At 40.9% G+C, this 14779-nt stretch overlaps 1 protein-coding gene across 1 annotated transcript in view; it reads right to left on the bottom strand.

The window, feature by feature from the left end:
* Window positions 1-257: 257 nt before the first annotated feature.
* Window positions 258-14779, bottom strand: part of dchs1b (dachsous cadherin-related 1b) — a 97585-nt gene continuing 83063 nt past the window's right edge. Inside the window, exons 12-29 of the mRNA XM_014003262.1 lie at window positions 13292-13732; window positions 12881-13176; window positions 12670-12785; window positions 10394-10633; window positions 9326-9451; window positions 8998-9207; window positions 8643-8899; window positions 8354-8560; window positions 7854-8250; window positions 7620-7733; window positions 7264-7475; window positions 7003-7154; window positions 6185-6315; window positions 5812-6098; window positions 5068-5209; window positions 4795-4966; window positions 4308-4717; window positions 258-4210 (exon numbers count right to left, since the gene is read on the bottom strand). Coding sequence (XP_013858716.1) covers window positions 2175-4210; window positions 4308-4717; window positions 4795-4966; window positions 5068-5209; window positions 5812-6098; window positions 6185-6315; window positions 7003-7154; window positions 7264-7475; window positions 7620-7733; window positions 7854-8250; window positions 8354-8560; window positions 8643-8899; window positions 8998-9207; window positions 9326-9451; window positions 10394-10633; window positions 12670-12785; window positions 12881-13176; window positions 13292-13732 — 5946 coding nt within the window. The 3' untranslated portion in view covers window positions 258-2174. The remainder of the gene's footprint in view (window positions 4211-4307; window positions 4718-4794; window positions 4967-5067; window positions 5210-5811; window positions 6099-6184; window positions 6316-7002; window positions 7155-7263; window positions 7476-7619; window positions 7734-7853; window positions 8251-8353; window positions 8561-8642; window positions 8900-8997; window positions 9208-9325; window positions 9452-10393; window positions 10634-12669; window positions 12786-12880; window positions 13177-13291; window positions 13733-14779) is intronic.

The raw sequence follows: 14779 nt of genomic DNA, 5'->3' as shown, positions 1-14779 counted from the left end.
ATATATATATATAAACAGCCTAGTGGTTGATGAGAGATTTTGTTAACACAGAGTCACAGGCAATGAAATGATGACTCACCTTTCATGGGAGGAGACTCAAAGTCTGATCTGCCTTTGATAACATCCATAATGTACCAAAAGTGACTGATAATTCCAAGTTCGTGTTCACAGTCCATACTGTACATTTGAGTGATTAATTATCTTGCAGTTCTTCTCAGGGTCTTGTTGCAAAGTTTAAAGATCAAGTCTGACTCCAGTTTGTCAAAAGAGATCAGTAGGAATTTATTTGCTTTAAATACATGAACGTACAGCTTGGTTCATTTCACTTCTTTATGCGTTTTGGCCATTACTCCACTCATCAGTCACCGACAATAAATTCCAAATTGAGTCTGACATACAGTGTTTTTTTTTTCTTCCTGATATTATATAAATACAACTCAGGAGTGTTTTGTGCTGCAGTTTCTCATGGCTTCCAAAGCTTTTTTCAGCTGAACCTGTGCCAGCTTTGCATGAAGCAGATTATGTCAAACAAAAGAACAGAGGTAGAAGCCATGTTTTGAAAACAAGGTGACTTCTTAACACTGCACTGATAATAAAAACAGCCCAAACTGTTCAAAATGATAAATGCACACAAGGAAATGACGAACACCATGTTGCATCCATTGGGCTGACAAATTTGGAAAAAAAGAAATTTAAAGAAATGTGCATTCAACATTGATAATGTTAAATAAAAACTCATCATATAGCAGAACAAATGATGAATTCAAAATAAAATGCAGAAAACAGAGAGTTACCAAGGGACATGTAAATACTGCACTGGTTGCTAAATCTCAYACATTCATCTGGACTTTGCACTGAGGCTTTTGCTTCCCAGTTGTTTGGCTCATGTGCTACATTTTTCCAACTTATGCAACTTTCCTGCGAGAATCTCAGTCCCATCACAGAACATTAAACCTACTGAGCTGAGATGAACAGTTTCACAGTTAAATGCATTTAAAGCTGGCGAACTTTGTTTAGGAAGCACCTTTGAAATGGTGATAAGCAAATGGAGCTGTCCCTGAATAACAATGGGAGTTTGCCATTGTGCACAAGTAATGGACTGCTGGAGAAGTAGGGGTTTATATCTTGACATCTCTTAATTTAGTTGCAGTTTGGGGGTTTGCATGATCACTTGACAAAAAAAAAAGAAAAAAAAAACATAAACTGACCTGTGCTCGGTTTTCTATTGTAAAATTGTGGCAATACGTTTATTTTTTTCATATAAATAATCCTACAAAAACAATGTCACCCATTCACACAAACAAACAGTCTCAGGAGTCTCTAAAAACATAAGAGATATACATACAAATATACATACATGCAAGTACACAAAAACAATAACATCTGCATGTAGAATAATAAACCTGAAATCATATATTTATATAAAACATATAAAAATAAAAGTCAAATTATGAGAAGTGTCATTCAAATTGTGAAGAAAACAAAACAAAACAGTAATCTCCATTGCTTTCCCACTTTGTGATGCCTCGACATTTCAATAAGTCTGTTTCTTTGTGAAAAAAACAAACAAAAACAAAACATTGTTCGCCTGGTCATGTCCAGAGGCCATTTCAAAGGCAGCCACAAGCAGAAGTTTAATACTGAAAAAATGTCCACAGACACAAAGAGGAGGGACAAGGTCCGTTGCTCTCTGGCCAGCCAGCGAGGTAACATGAAAACTACACATTTATCTATCTACACACTAAGTGATCTCTGACTGCAGGGCTTGGCGAGTGTGCACTCCCACGTAGGGGTCCGTTCACCTGCTGACCCCGATCAGTTCATGGAGACCTGCGTCATGTTAAAAATAAAGGGAAGGGTTTGGCTGGTCTCGTCAAACCAGGCATGCTCCACATCTGTGTATTCCTGCAATGTGGCCAACCATCTGATGAATAAATCAAAATATTCTATCAGATGAGGGATATGCATTTTTATTTTCCATTTTTTGGGGATGTTTTTATTGCCCAGATGTTTGAAACAAATGTCTATCTGGACATTCGTGAAATCATTGTTCTTATAATAAAAACAATGATTTCTAAGGGATTTTTTCAAAAGAACATTCAAAAAAGTGGTCATGTTGTTCAGGGTGTCAACTATATAAAAAAGCCACCTAAAATAGTTCGTTTTTTAAGTGATCATATTCTCATCTCATGATCAGGACTCTGGTCAAGTGAGGGTTCTCTGGTGCTGATCATAGATGCTGAGGGCCCCTGGTTGACTCCAAAAGGCGAAACAGCTGGAGATCGAGCAGCCAAAGGCGACAGTGATGGGGAGAAGCTTGGCGACATTGCTGCTGAAGAAATGGATCCCTCGTGACTGATAGGAGACCTGCGGAGTGAGGAAAGGTGGGGGAATGTCCGCCCAATCACAGGGGCTTTAGGGGGGACTGACATAGCCCCAGGGTGAGCCACTGATGTGATGAGTGGTGGAGGGTCGATTCTTGGTTTGGGATCCATTTTGGGCTTGGGCTGGAAGGGCTGCCGGGGGTTTTGACTCTGCTGAGCAGTTTCATCTTTTAGTCGAGCAATCTCAGTGAAGACATTGGCGAGAGGTTGGAACTGAGGGCACCAGTTGAGCAGGTAATCCCAGTTATAGCTTCCACGAAGCTCCTCATCGCTTGCAACAATAGCTGTTAGGGAGCCATCCACTGATGGTTTCCCATCCTCGGGGAAGGCGTAATCCTTGGGGAGGGAAATGTTCAGACCACGGCCTACTCCCAGGTAACCACCTCCTTCGTCCCTGTAGACTGGGAGCTGGCCAGAAAGCAAGGTCCCACTCAGACTGCTTCCCAGTTTCTTTCCTTTAAACCAAGTGCTGCCTTCCAAAGCAGCGGGCTCACAGGAAATGTCAGAAAGCTGGTCAGCATCCTGTTGGATTCCAGAGTCTGGTCCTCTGGCTGAGATGTGCTCCTGCATGGACGAGGTAATGGAGGCAACACGGGGGTACTCATTAATCATCCTGATCTCATCATCCTCTGCTGCCTCAGCTGAACCTCTTCCACTGGAGTGGGAAGGATCCAAAGAACCCCCTCGAGTGTAAGAACCACCAGGTCCACCCTGATCACCACCGTAACCTGGCAAAGTCTGGTGGTAGATGTTCTCGCCTCCTGGTCCAGCTTCATCCAGTCTTTTCAAAGCATTTTCTGATGCAAGAGATCTGTTTCCTGTATCCTGGCCCTTCTTCCTCTTGCGGGACTTGACAAAGAATATCACTATGGCCATGACTACGAGCAATATAATAAAGCCAAGAGACACAGCTATGATGCTGATAACCAAAGTGTTTACATCAGCAGCTAGACCAAAGTTAGTGTTTGTGACATCAATAGAGATCTGGGCTGATGTAGAGCGAGATGTATCCAGTGGACTGTGAGCTTTCACATCCAGGGTCATGACCCTGGTTTCCCTTTTGGTTCGTCCTGATCCGCTACTACTGCTATCTGAATTGTCCAACTTTAAAAAAATCACACCTGTTGTTTTGTTTACTTCAAAATATGGGGAGTTGGAAGTAAGAGAGTAGAGAACAATACCATCCACGCCACCATCCTCATCATTTGCTTGGACCTGGCCAATGCTCTGGCCTTTCTTGGCTCCCTCTGGTACTTCAAAAGAAAAATCAGTGGACGTGAAGAGGGGATCATACTCGTCCTCACCGGTGACAAACACCTGCACGGTTACAGTGGCTGAATGATTGCCTGAATCTACGGCTACTGCTTCAAAATTAAAAGAATTGATTTTCTCAAAGTCAAAAGGAATCTTGCTTTTGATTTCTCCTGAACTCTGGTCCACAGCAAAGCTGTTTTTTCCAGCTCCAGACCTCTCTATGATGAAGTACTTTAATTGACCAAACACCCCTGTGTCGTGGTCTATGGCATGAAGAACAGTCACAGCTGAGTTTGCTGGTTGGTTTTCTCGGATACTAGCTGTCAGGACTTCCACAGGGAAGAATGGATGGTTGTCATTTACATCCTTCACATCAACAATGACTGGAGCTAGAGCAAAGTGACCTTGCCCATCGGTGGCTTGAATAATGACAGTATGCATGGACTGGTGCTCTCGATCAAGTGCTTGCTGAAGTCTCAAGGCTCCAGTCCACTGGTCAATAGAAAATAAGTTCACCTCATCCCCAGAACTTATGGTATACTGGACTTCAGCATTGGGAGTTGAGTCTGGGTCTGCAAGAAGAAAACACAAGCACAATTAATTTACAGATTAACTAAAAATGAAAAGGAGTAGTAACAAAACAATGTAATAAAGACGATATTTGCCCACCTGTTGCTGTCAGTCGTATAATCTCGGTCCCAGAGGCAGCTCCCTCGCTGAGGGACACTGTATACTCGGCTCTGCTGAACACCGGAGGGTTGTCATTCACATCAGCAATGCTTATCATAGCAGCGACACTGGAACTTCTCTGGGGAACACCACGATCCGACACAACCACCGTGAGGTTATAAAATGGCTTAGTCTCAAAGTCGAGCCCCTCCGCTAGCAGTAGGTTTCCAACTGTTTGAAAGCCCCGCCCCTCCAGGAACCGCACACTGCTTTCAATCTGGAATGCATTTCCTTCATTCCCATTCGCAATAGCAAAGTCAAAGCCACAGTTTTCCCGTGAGAGGTCACTGTCGAAGGCCTCAAAGGTCAGAACTGTTGACCCTGGCATGGTGTCCTCTGAAACTGTAGACCTGAAAAGAGATCATGACCTGAATGAGGTAACTGCTTACGCTAAAGTACTTCAAGGTTTTAAGAAACATTGACTAACCTGTACTCAGACTGGTGAAACACTGGAGCATTGTCATTGACGTCAGAGATTTGAACTTGGATCGTCGTAAGGGAGGAGAGAGAAGGCTCACCTCCATCTCGAGCTTCAATGACAATGTTAACTGATGGGCGTTCAGGGTCAAACTCTGCTCTGTGATTGATGAACAAGGTCCCTGAAAACAAAGCATCAATCTTGGTATTGTGCAAAAACATGTTATAAATCACATTAAATAAAAATAATAATAATACAACTGATACAGTAATAATCATTTACCATTGCTGGGGTCAATGTAGAAGCCCTCCTGAGTCGAAGACATCACCCTGTAGGTGACCCTCCCATTATCTCCAGAGTCCCTGTCAGTTGCTGTTACTGTGATAACTGCACTTCCAGGTGGTGTGTGCTCAGGCAAGGTAACCTGGAGTGCAAAAATGTGAATAAATAACATTTGAGCTACAAAGCAAAAAGAAAATAAGACCCTTAACTGATCACATAAATACTGCCTTAAAATTCCCAAATCTATGGTAAGGAGGTCACAAAGTAGCACATTTTTAAGGGGGAAAGCTACTTTTTACAACACAGTTCCTGTTTTTCTTGTGTGCACTCGCGTTGAGGTAATTTCCTGAGACAGTTTATATAGGCTCATCTCTACAGCTTTTCTCCAGTTAAAATTAGGCAGTTAACTTTTATCACTCACAGTGTGTGCAAGAAGAGAATGTACATGTGGGGGTTTTACAGTCTGTGTCAGGTCCTTAGGTGCAATTTTTTGAGTTGTGTACTGGAGTGAAACAGTTTCTGAATAAAATTTATTTTGTGATAAAATGTTCTGAATGATGTGTCACTGATCGCGAGTATATCATTATGTGCATGTAATTTATAGAGTACATTTAAAGGAAATCATATAATAGAATAATTTATGTTTTCAAGCAACTGTTTTTAGGTGGATGTAGGATTTATTAGGACTATATACACACAGGAGTGGGAATTTTTTTTCTTGACTTACTTTATAGGCCAACCTACCTGATAGAGGTCATTGGTGAATGCAGGTGCGTTGTCATTAATATCCTCCACCACTATTGTAATGTTCGCCTCAGTTTGGTGCTGGCTGTCCGTGGCTCTGACAGTCAGGGTGTACCATGTCTTTTCCTCAAAATCTAAAGAACCAGTGAGGGATACGCCACCGCTGTAACGGTGAATCCCAAATTTGCCTAAAGYTGCCGGGTCAAGCTGCAAGGAGTAGGAAAGAGCAGGACTGGAGTCGACATCGTTTCCAGTCACAAGAGTGATCTCTGTGCCGATCAGTGTATCTGACAGAGAAAGAAAAGAAACACATTTGTTAGCTGAAATCAAAACTGGAAGCTGAACTGATAAAACCTTGTAAATGAATGCTTACTTTCTGGGATGCGAACTTCCTGGGGTAAGGGAATAGTTGGACTGTTGTCATTTTGGTCAACAATTATCACTGTCAGTGTGGCTGAACCAGCCAGTCGTGGACTTCCTCTGTCAGTCGCTGTCACTACAAGCCTGTAAATGATCAGAAAAAGAGTGCTATAATAAAGGGTAGTGAAATATGGAGCCCATCCAGTGGCATTTTATTAAACACAAAACGTGTAGCTACAGGATAATAACTCATGGCCACAAGGTAATGAATGCAATCATTTCCATGTAGAGACTGTTGATTGCCAACATGGACAAGTTTTATTTTAATATAGGAATGAAGGACATACTTCAGTCACTTGCAGTTAGGCATAGTAACAGCTAAAAGACAGAGGTAATGATTTGAGTTGTCTTTGTGCAAAAAGCTTTATTAAGTTCAAAACTCAAAACAGGCTCCTCTTCCACTCCATGCCTTTGCTGTGGAAGAAGTTGGAGTTATCGTTCAGGAGCACAGCAAAAACAATGTCATCTAATTAATACTAGTACCATGAAAACTTAATCATTTAGAAGTGTGGGGTACCTTTTACCAGTTAAAAATACAAACTGGCTGGATTGACTTGTCCACGGCCACTTCATATGTGTTTGTTAACCCTTGGTTATGATCCACTCAAAAATGAGATATTTTTTGTTTTGAAGTTAGGACATGAAAGGGTCCTAACTTTTTTTTTGTGTGTGTGGCCATTCACCTGTTACCACATTTATACATTGGTATGCCATTTTCCTAAACTGTACCTATTAAAGGTTTGTTTTTAAATTCTTATGTTTTGTCCTTACTTGGTCTGTGTAAAGATTTCACGGTCCATGATGGCTGCTGTGGTGATGCTTCCTGTGACGGGGTCAATCTTGAACAGGCCACTCATGCTTGATGACTGGATGGAGTATGTCACCTGACCGTTCTGGCCTTGATCTACATCCTCGGCCATCACCTAGATAGGGAGAGGACAGTGAAGAAAATGTTTTACTTGAAGCTAAATTTCCGTGCACCAAACACCAGTTTGATTTGCAATGCTTTGCAAGTTTGATAACTTTAAACACCTGTATGATTGGTGTTTCATATCCTTGTGCTTCTCTCATGTAGGCTACATAATTCTGAAGCTGGAATCGAGGAAGATTGTCATTGACATCCTGCAGGACCAAGTTAATCGCCATAAATGATGTGGAGGTCACGGTTTCAGCTTTTATAACAAGGCGAAGTCTGGGGGTRTCTTCAAAGTCTAGTCCCCTGGCACTCTCCACCCAGATTTCACCTGGAAGAAACACGGAAAGAGGAAAATGCAAGTGAAAAAGGAGGCTGATTAGTCAGTTTGGTATCTGTGTGTATGCGGATGATTCACAAGCATTTTTGATTTTACATCTTTTGGGATTTTAGAAAGAAGTACACTAGTATTTACCTGTTGATGAGCTAATGCTGAAAGCCTGCTTTTTGTTTCCACTAAAAAGTCTATAACTAATTCCGTTATGTGTGCCATCTGGATATTGGGCCTGAGCCTGAGCCACAGCTGTGCCTGGAAATTTAAACGAAAGAAAATATTCCTTAATGGTGACAGCAAAGAAACTGCAAAAAAACCTCATAACATCAACATGGTACATGTGAAAGTTTAGAACTTTAAATAATATCCCCCAACCTTTTGCAGCGTTTTCTTGAATGCTAACGTCTCTAGCGTTCCTAGAAAAGCGAATGCCGTTGTACTCCACTTCCTTCACATAAATCACCACCACTCCTTGTGCAGACTGAGCTGGGCTGCCTTGGTCCATGGCCTCCACTATCAGGGTCCTCTGAGCCTGGGTCAGATCTCGTAGTGGCTTGGTGGCTTGAATCTCCCCAGTTAGGGAGTTGATGCTGAAGCCCTGCACAGGGGCAGCGAAGCGATAAAACACAGAACCGTTGGCTCCGAAGTCCTTATCTTCGGCCTTCATGGTGGCTAAAACCCGCTGGGAGCGCCTGCTGGATACTTCAACGATCAATGGATCTTGGGTGAAGAAGGGAGCGTTGTCATTGATGTCAAGGATTGTGATTATCACCTGGAAGATTAAAGTGAAYAAAGTAAAAAAATGCTAAAAAGAAGAACTTAAAAATGTCACATGAGAGTTGACAGAGACTCTCTTACTGTAATCCATATTATACCTGAGCAGAGGAGTTCCTGGGTGCAGCAGGTGAAAGGTCAACAGCAAACACCTGGAAGCTGTATGAGGCCAGTTTTTCACGATCCAGAAGAGCTGAGGTGGTGATCCGACCAGTGTCCTCATCCACGATGAAAGCTCCATGTGCCTCTTGGCTGATGAAATATAGCACCTTACCATTAAAGTCCTCATCAGCATCTGTTGCGGACACCTGCAAAAGAATAAATGGCAAATATTGTGTCAATAAACTGTTCTCAAACATTTAACGAGCTGATTTGTTCTCCATGACTTGCCTCAAGAACTTGAGAACCTTCTTTAGCATCCTCTGACACTTCCGCTGAGTAGCTAACTCTCGTGAAGACGGGGCTGTTGTCATTGACATCCAGCACTTTAACTTGCACCGTTGCAGTGGCGCTGAGAGCAGGACTGCCCCGGTCTGTGACCACCACCTCCAGGTTGTACTCTGCCTTTCTCTCCCTGTCAAGCCCACGCGAGGTGGACAGGGCTCCTGTGCTGGCATGGAGCTGGAAATCTCCTTCAGGGTCTCCAGCTAGATTTATTTTAGAAAAAAAATCAGCAAATTTAAGAACCATTTGGAAGAGAGAACTGTGAGCAGGCTAAGATTATAAAGAGATTGCTGTTTCTCACAGGCGATTCTGTACTCCAGTTCTCCACCAGGACCTAAGTCTGGATCTGTGGCCTTGAGGGAGCAAATCACTACAGGCTCCTGGTTTTCCGGCACTTTGAGTCCATACCACATCTTTGCAAAGACCGGAGCATTGTCATTCACGTCTTGCACCTCCACACGAACTACAGCCTTGGCAAAGTTAGGAGGCAGCCCTCCATCTCTGGCATAGACTGGCAAGAAATGAGAAGCATTGACTTGACAAATCCCACACTATCAAATTAAAGTGCTGCTTTAACAGGAGGTTTTGCTAAATAACAAATCATAGTTGTGAAAAAAGGCATTAGGTACCAGTAAGAGTGTAGTGATTTTGAATTTCTGTGTCCAGTTCCTTTGTGGTGGTGATAACTCCTGTTACAGGGTTGATGATGAAGCCATCTTCTGTAACACCTCCATATGTTATCTGACCATTAGAGCCTGAATTACAAAWAAGAGGCAGAACACATTATGAGACCAATAATGGCAAAATATCTAAAAGAAAAGCAGGAATCTGGGTGATGGCTGTGACATGTTTTATTAGCAAAACAACTGTGTTTTTTTAAAAGATTTGTTTTGTTTCAATCAGCTCTATTCAACTCAACCGCTGTGCTTTTTATTTGTACATACTGTATAAAGTTTAATCACAATTTTGTTTCAGGTTTCATGACTTGATTGTGTCCAACATTCTCAAATATTTCAGAAAACGTTAATATTAAAGAAAATAGTTCCTGTCACAATCTGTTTTTAATCTTTACCTTTTAAATAGATTTTTGGAAGTATTTGTTTCAGTTTTCTGTGATTTACTGCTAGTTTTGGTGGTATGATTTATTTGTATTGTAGGAACAGTATTTAGTTTTGTGTCATCATCATTACTTCTAGAAGCCTTCAAAAAATTTTCCCCCCAGATTCTCATATATCTTTCTTTTATTAGTAATCAGTGCACCCATTGACTATTATCTCATTTATATGATTCACTTCCTGAAATGTCCAAGAAGAAAAATTGTGGCAAATTATGGACAATTTATTCTACGCTGTTTAAGGAGAGTTTCTTTCCAGTGCATATTTGTAGACAATAACCTAAGTTTTTACATTATCAACACTCTACTGCATGCCTAAAGAATGTACTTATCTGAATACTGCAAGACAGGGTTTAAAATGTACTTTCCGGACACTGAGAAAAAGACACTAAAACAAACATTCTTTTATGAAATGTACATATCAGGACAATTAATTTGTCTGATAAAAAATACCATATTTTGCTAATAATGTGTGTGTTTATGACCACAAACTAACCTTGCCACAATAAATGACATTTGGCTTGGTAACAGGTCGTTAATAAGGTTAAAAATTATGTTCATCAGAGGCGGTCTTTAAACAAACCTTGGTCCCGGTCAGTTGCAGTTACAATCAACACTGTGGTTCCTGGGCCTTGATTTTCCATCACCTGAGTCTCAAACTCTGCTTGCTGGAACACGGGAGTTTCGTCGTTCACATCGATCACCTGCACACACAACACCTGGGAGGTGGAGAGCGGAGGCGAGCCATGGTCCTCTGCTATGATTGTTAAATTATAAACTTCTTGCTCTTCCCGGTCCAGGGCTTTAAGGATAGAGAGCGAACCTGAAAGAAGTAAAAACGTTTTTATTATTATTATAATTTCTTTTTTTWAATAATTTAATTTAAAACGGAAATAATTGTATCAATGGTAAACTTTAAAATCAGATTCAATGCAACAAAAGAAACAAATTTAAAATGTGTCAAATAATATTATTTGTCCTTCCCCTGAGTTGCTGGCTTTAAGTAACTGTGGGATCCTGAGCATATTTGTTGAACAGCCCTAAACAAATATCCCAAAATAAGCTGCTTTAAAGCCAGCAATGACCATAAACTACATCTCCCATAATGCATTGTATATGGGAATTCCCCGTCAAAAAGTGGGCGAGTTCAGAATTCAAGATGGCAGCAACTCAGCACAACTCAGTGATTGAAACACTCTTAATTTCAATAATATTTCTGTAGTATTTATTTCATGATAGTACACGTAGTACTTTTCAGTGTTTAAAGGAGGACTTGTTAAAACACTGTTTATATGCAGGACATACCACGTAGAGCTCAGTTATTGTTTGTTAGCGGTGTTCAGCTGTAGCAATGAGATGAGGAACGTAAGGTTTCATGTTTGGTTAAACAAAAGTTACTTAAATGACCTTTTGAGGGTCACTATAACCCATTTGTTTTGAAGTTGGTGATATTTTTTTCTGTTTTAAACTATAAAAAAAATCACAGCTAATTGTTTTATTTCTTACCATATATTAATTTCTTGCTTTTTGAACATGCATTCGAATCTGTTTGCCTTTGAATCTTTAAAGCACAAGTGAATGTGTGTAGCTGAAGCTGGAGTCTGTGAATTACACCTCAACTACTCTCATTCTGGCTTCAGTTGCTTTCCTACCTTTTATGTCTCCATCCAACAGCCCTGTCATCACACAAACTATTAAGAGGGTCAGCCACAGTGAGAGAAAAAAAAAACAAATAAGTGCGTATGTGTGTTTCACAGCAGTGTGCGAGTTTGGTTGCATTGCCTGAGAGACATGTAATTTATAATTGCCACGGTGGGCCAAAGACACACTGTGGGATGTTTTGTGAGGCTGAGGTGCTGACTTCTCTGTGGGGACCTGCTAGCTCAACTGTTTTAGTTAAAAGCAGATGCAAGGAATCTTATGTTCTATTATTTCATAGCTCAACCTAGCTGATACAGTTTCTATAAAAAATAAATTTAAAAAAGCAGTTTAACCTTCAGCTTCATAGTGATTTACATGAAAAATAAATATAAATGTCAGATAGAATTTTTTATTTTTATAGCAGCAAGCAAACGATGCCTAAAGGATTTTGTTAATGATTTAAATATTGGTTTAATTATGCTTTAAATGCTAAAATTTGGAACCTATTGGTCACAAATAAATCTTCAACTACTCAAGAACATATAAAAGAACTTTGAAAAAAAACACTGGCTTGAACAAAGTTAATAAAACCAAGTTAAATCAATGTGAAGTGGCAGAAAGCTGGCGTAATAAATGTGCTATTTTAAGGAGTAATCAATCTAATGACACTTTTCACATTAGCTAACCAGTTTGGCACACGTCTTCATAACACATGCTAATCCACCATTATGGCTCTTAATAACTAAAAGCTTAACACCACAAAGTCTGAGAATCAAACCATAAGTGAAATCCACCCACAAGACAGTTGAAAGTAATGACGTACAGACTTTCTTCCATCTGGAAGCTGCATTATGTGCTTTTTTTTATAGTTTTTAAGCCAAACCCAGAGCTCAACACRCTTCCAACACCCAGCTCCAAAAGAAGACAAAACTCTGCTTCAATGTATAAAAGTTTTTAAGGGCTGTCAACATTCCTATACTCCAAATCATGTGTCAAACACAAGGCCCACAGGCCAAATGTGGTATGCAACAGCATTTTATTTGGCTTGCAAGATCTTCAAAGATGCATTAATGTCTTAAAATAAGTGTATGGTTCAGACTTGGTGCATATGAAGAAGTTCGGTGGACAAATTACATTTTCTGGAAAGTGTTGTTCATCTATTAAGTTTGCATGATGTCAAAAATCGACCCTGTTGTCCATTAAGGAAAGCCATCTTACCAGTGTTGGGGTTCAGACTGAAGTGACCAGCACTGTTGCCTGCCCGGATTTTGTACAAAACTCTGCCATTTTCTCCTTCATCTTTATCTCGAGCCACCACATACAAAATCACAAACCTGTCCAGAAAAAGACAAATTATAACAAAAAACTCCTCCAGCAGTTTTCGAGCTTGGGATTGTGACGAGTTAATTATTTTTTAAGGGAAACTTACCCTACAGGTTGATCCTCCATGACGCTGACTGCAGACGGAGAGCTAAAGACCGGAGCGTTGTCGTTTTCATCGGTCACGAAGAGCCGAGCGGTGACTGAACCCCATCGTCTCTTGGTAGGATCTACTGCCTGGTCAGTAGCTCGCACCACAAGGTAGAGGGAGGGTGTTGTCTCGCGATCTAACTTCTGCCSCAGGGTCAGGACACCGCTTGAAGGGTCCAGGACCAGGAGATCGGATGTGTCGGGCCATTGGTGCTCAATGGAGWAATGCAGCTCACTGTTGGGCCCACTGCCATCCTAAACAACAGAAGTGACCAAATGAATTGTTAATGTACGATGTTCGCTTTAAAAGTATTTGTATCTGTATCCAAAACTTTACAGTTACTTGTTAGTATTAGTATTTGTTTCTTACCTGATCCACAGCCTGGAATGCATAAATGGAAGCCCCTGGCTCTATGTTCTCTGGGATTACAATTGTAACAGGATCCTCTGAGAACTCAGGGGCGTGGTCATTACTGTCCTGCACGTTGATCTCCAGCTTCACCAGGTGGCTGCTGGGAAACACCTGAGAGAAGTCCGACACTTCGACGTGCAGCGTGTATCTCGACCCTTTCTCGTAGTCCAGCTCACGCACCAGGTACACATCGCCCTTGATCCGGTCTACCATAAAGGTCCCRTCTCGATCAGTCCCTCCCACTGCTAGGTAGGTCACCTGGCCCTCCAGCACAGCAGATCCCTGCTGGTCGACTGGACGCACTGAGCCGATGATGGAGCCAGGAGCAGTCCCTTCAACTGTGTTCAGGGTCATAGAGAGGACGTTTGGCGTTGAGACTGACCTGGACGAGCTGAGAACCTTAAAATGAAGGAAACGAGAGTCAAACAGGCTCAAATTTGAGGTTTTTCTTGTAAATTTCTTTTGCTTAAAAATGGTGACTCAGATCACAATCATAGTGGATTCTTTTCCCTAATCAACCATACATCTGAGCCAAAACACACTGAATCAAAGTTTAGAACTTTTCAATGTATCATTTTAATGAAGCATAAGGCAAGTGCTGTTGTATGTTACTGGATCGGATTTCTTTTGATATTCGGCAGACAGTGCGGCCATAAGACTCTCATCCCAAACTATCATAAAACATGGCCTTGAGGTACAGTCTGTTTTCACTTGGTGGTCATTACTATAATAACCCTCAAAGGCATTTTGCTGTACATGAAGGATTAATGTGCAATTTTTTCCAGTAAAATATCCTGACACTGGGGCATTCTGACTCCAGCTGGKGAGTTTGTGACCTAAAACAACAACAAAAAAAGAAGGGTTTGGTAAAAGGAAAGCCATAAACACTATTATTCAAATAATGCAGAAAAATAATCCAATTCTACATGCTTCAARTGGAACAAGTATGTGCCAGAGGTACTTTAAACAGCTTCATGAGTTGGGATAAATCAAAAAAGCTCTGATGACAGCAAGAAAAAGTTGTTAACTATCCTGTTTTATTTACAATTACAACAATAAAACATCATTTAAAAAATACACACACAGGTTTGTATTTCTATTCTTATTAGGACCATTCATTGACTCATATTCATTTCCAGTTGTAGCCTTACCCTGACCCCTACCTAAACTCCACACCTTAGTCTTAAACCTAACCCAAAAATGGAGGATTACGTTATAAGGACCAGTCTTTGGTCCTCATTAAAAACTACTGGTCTTGACAAGGTAGTTGTGTATACCAGATATGGTCCAAAAAGGTAACAAATACAAGGACACCACACACACACACACACACACACACACACACACACACACTTTTTAAAATAAATTGTGTATTCTCAAAAGGTTAATTATCTCTTAAAAACATCTCAACATGTGAGATAGTTGCTAAATGCTGTGGGGATGAAA

Source organism: Austrofundulus limnaeus, unplaced genomic scaffold (genome assembly GCF_001266775.1).
Source record: "Austrofundulus limnaeus strain Quisiro unplaced genomic scaffold, Austrofundulus_limnaeus-1.0 Scaffold17, whole genome shotgun sequence".
Classification (NCBI taxonomy): domain Eukaryota; kingdom Metazoa; phylum Chordata; class Actinopteri; order Cyprinodontiformes; family Rivulidae; genus Austrofundulus; species Austrofundulus limnaeus.
Note: the sequence above shows the minus strand (reverse complement) of the source record. Positions and strands in the feature narration are given on the sequence as shown.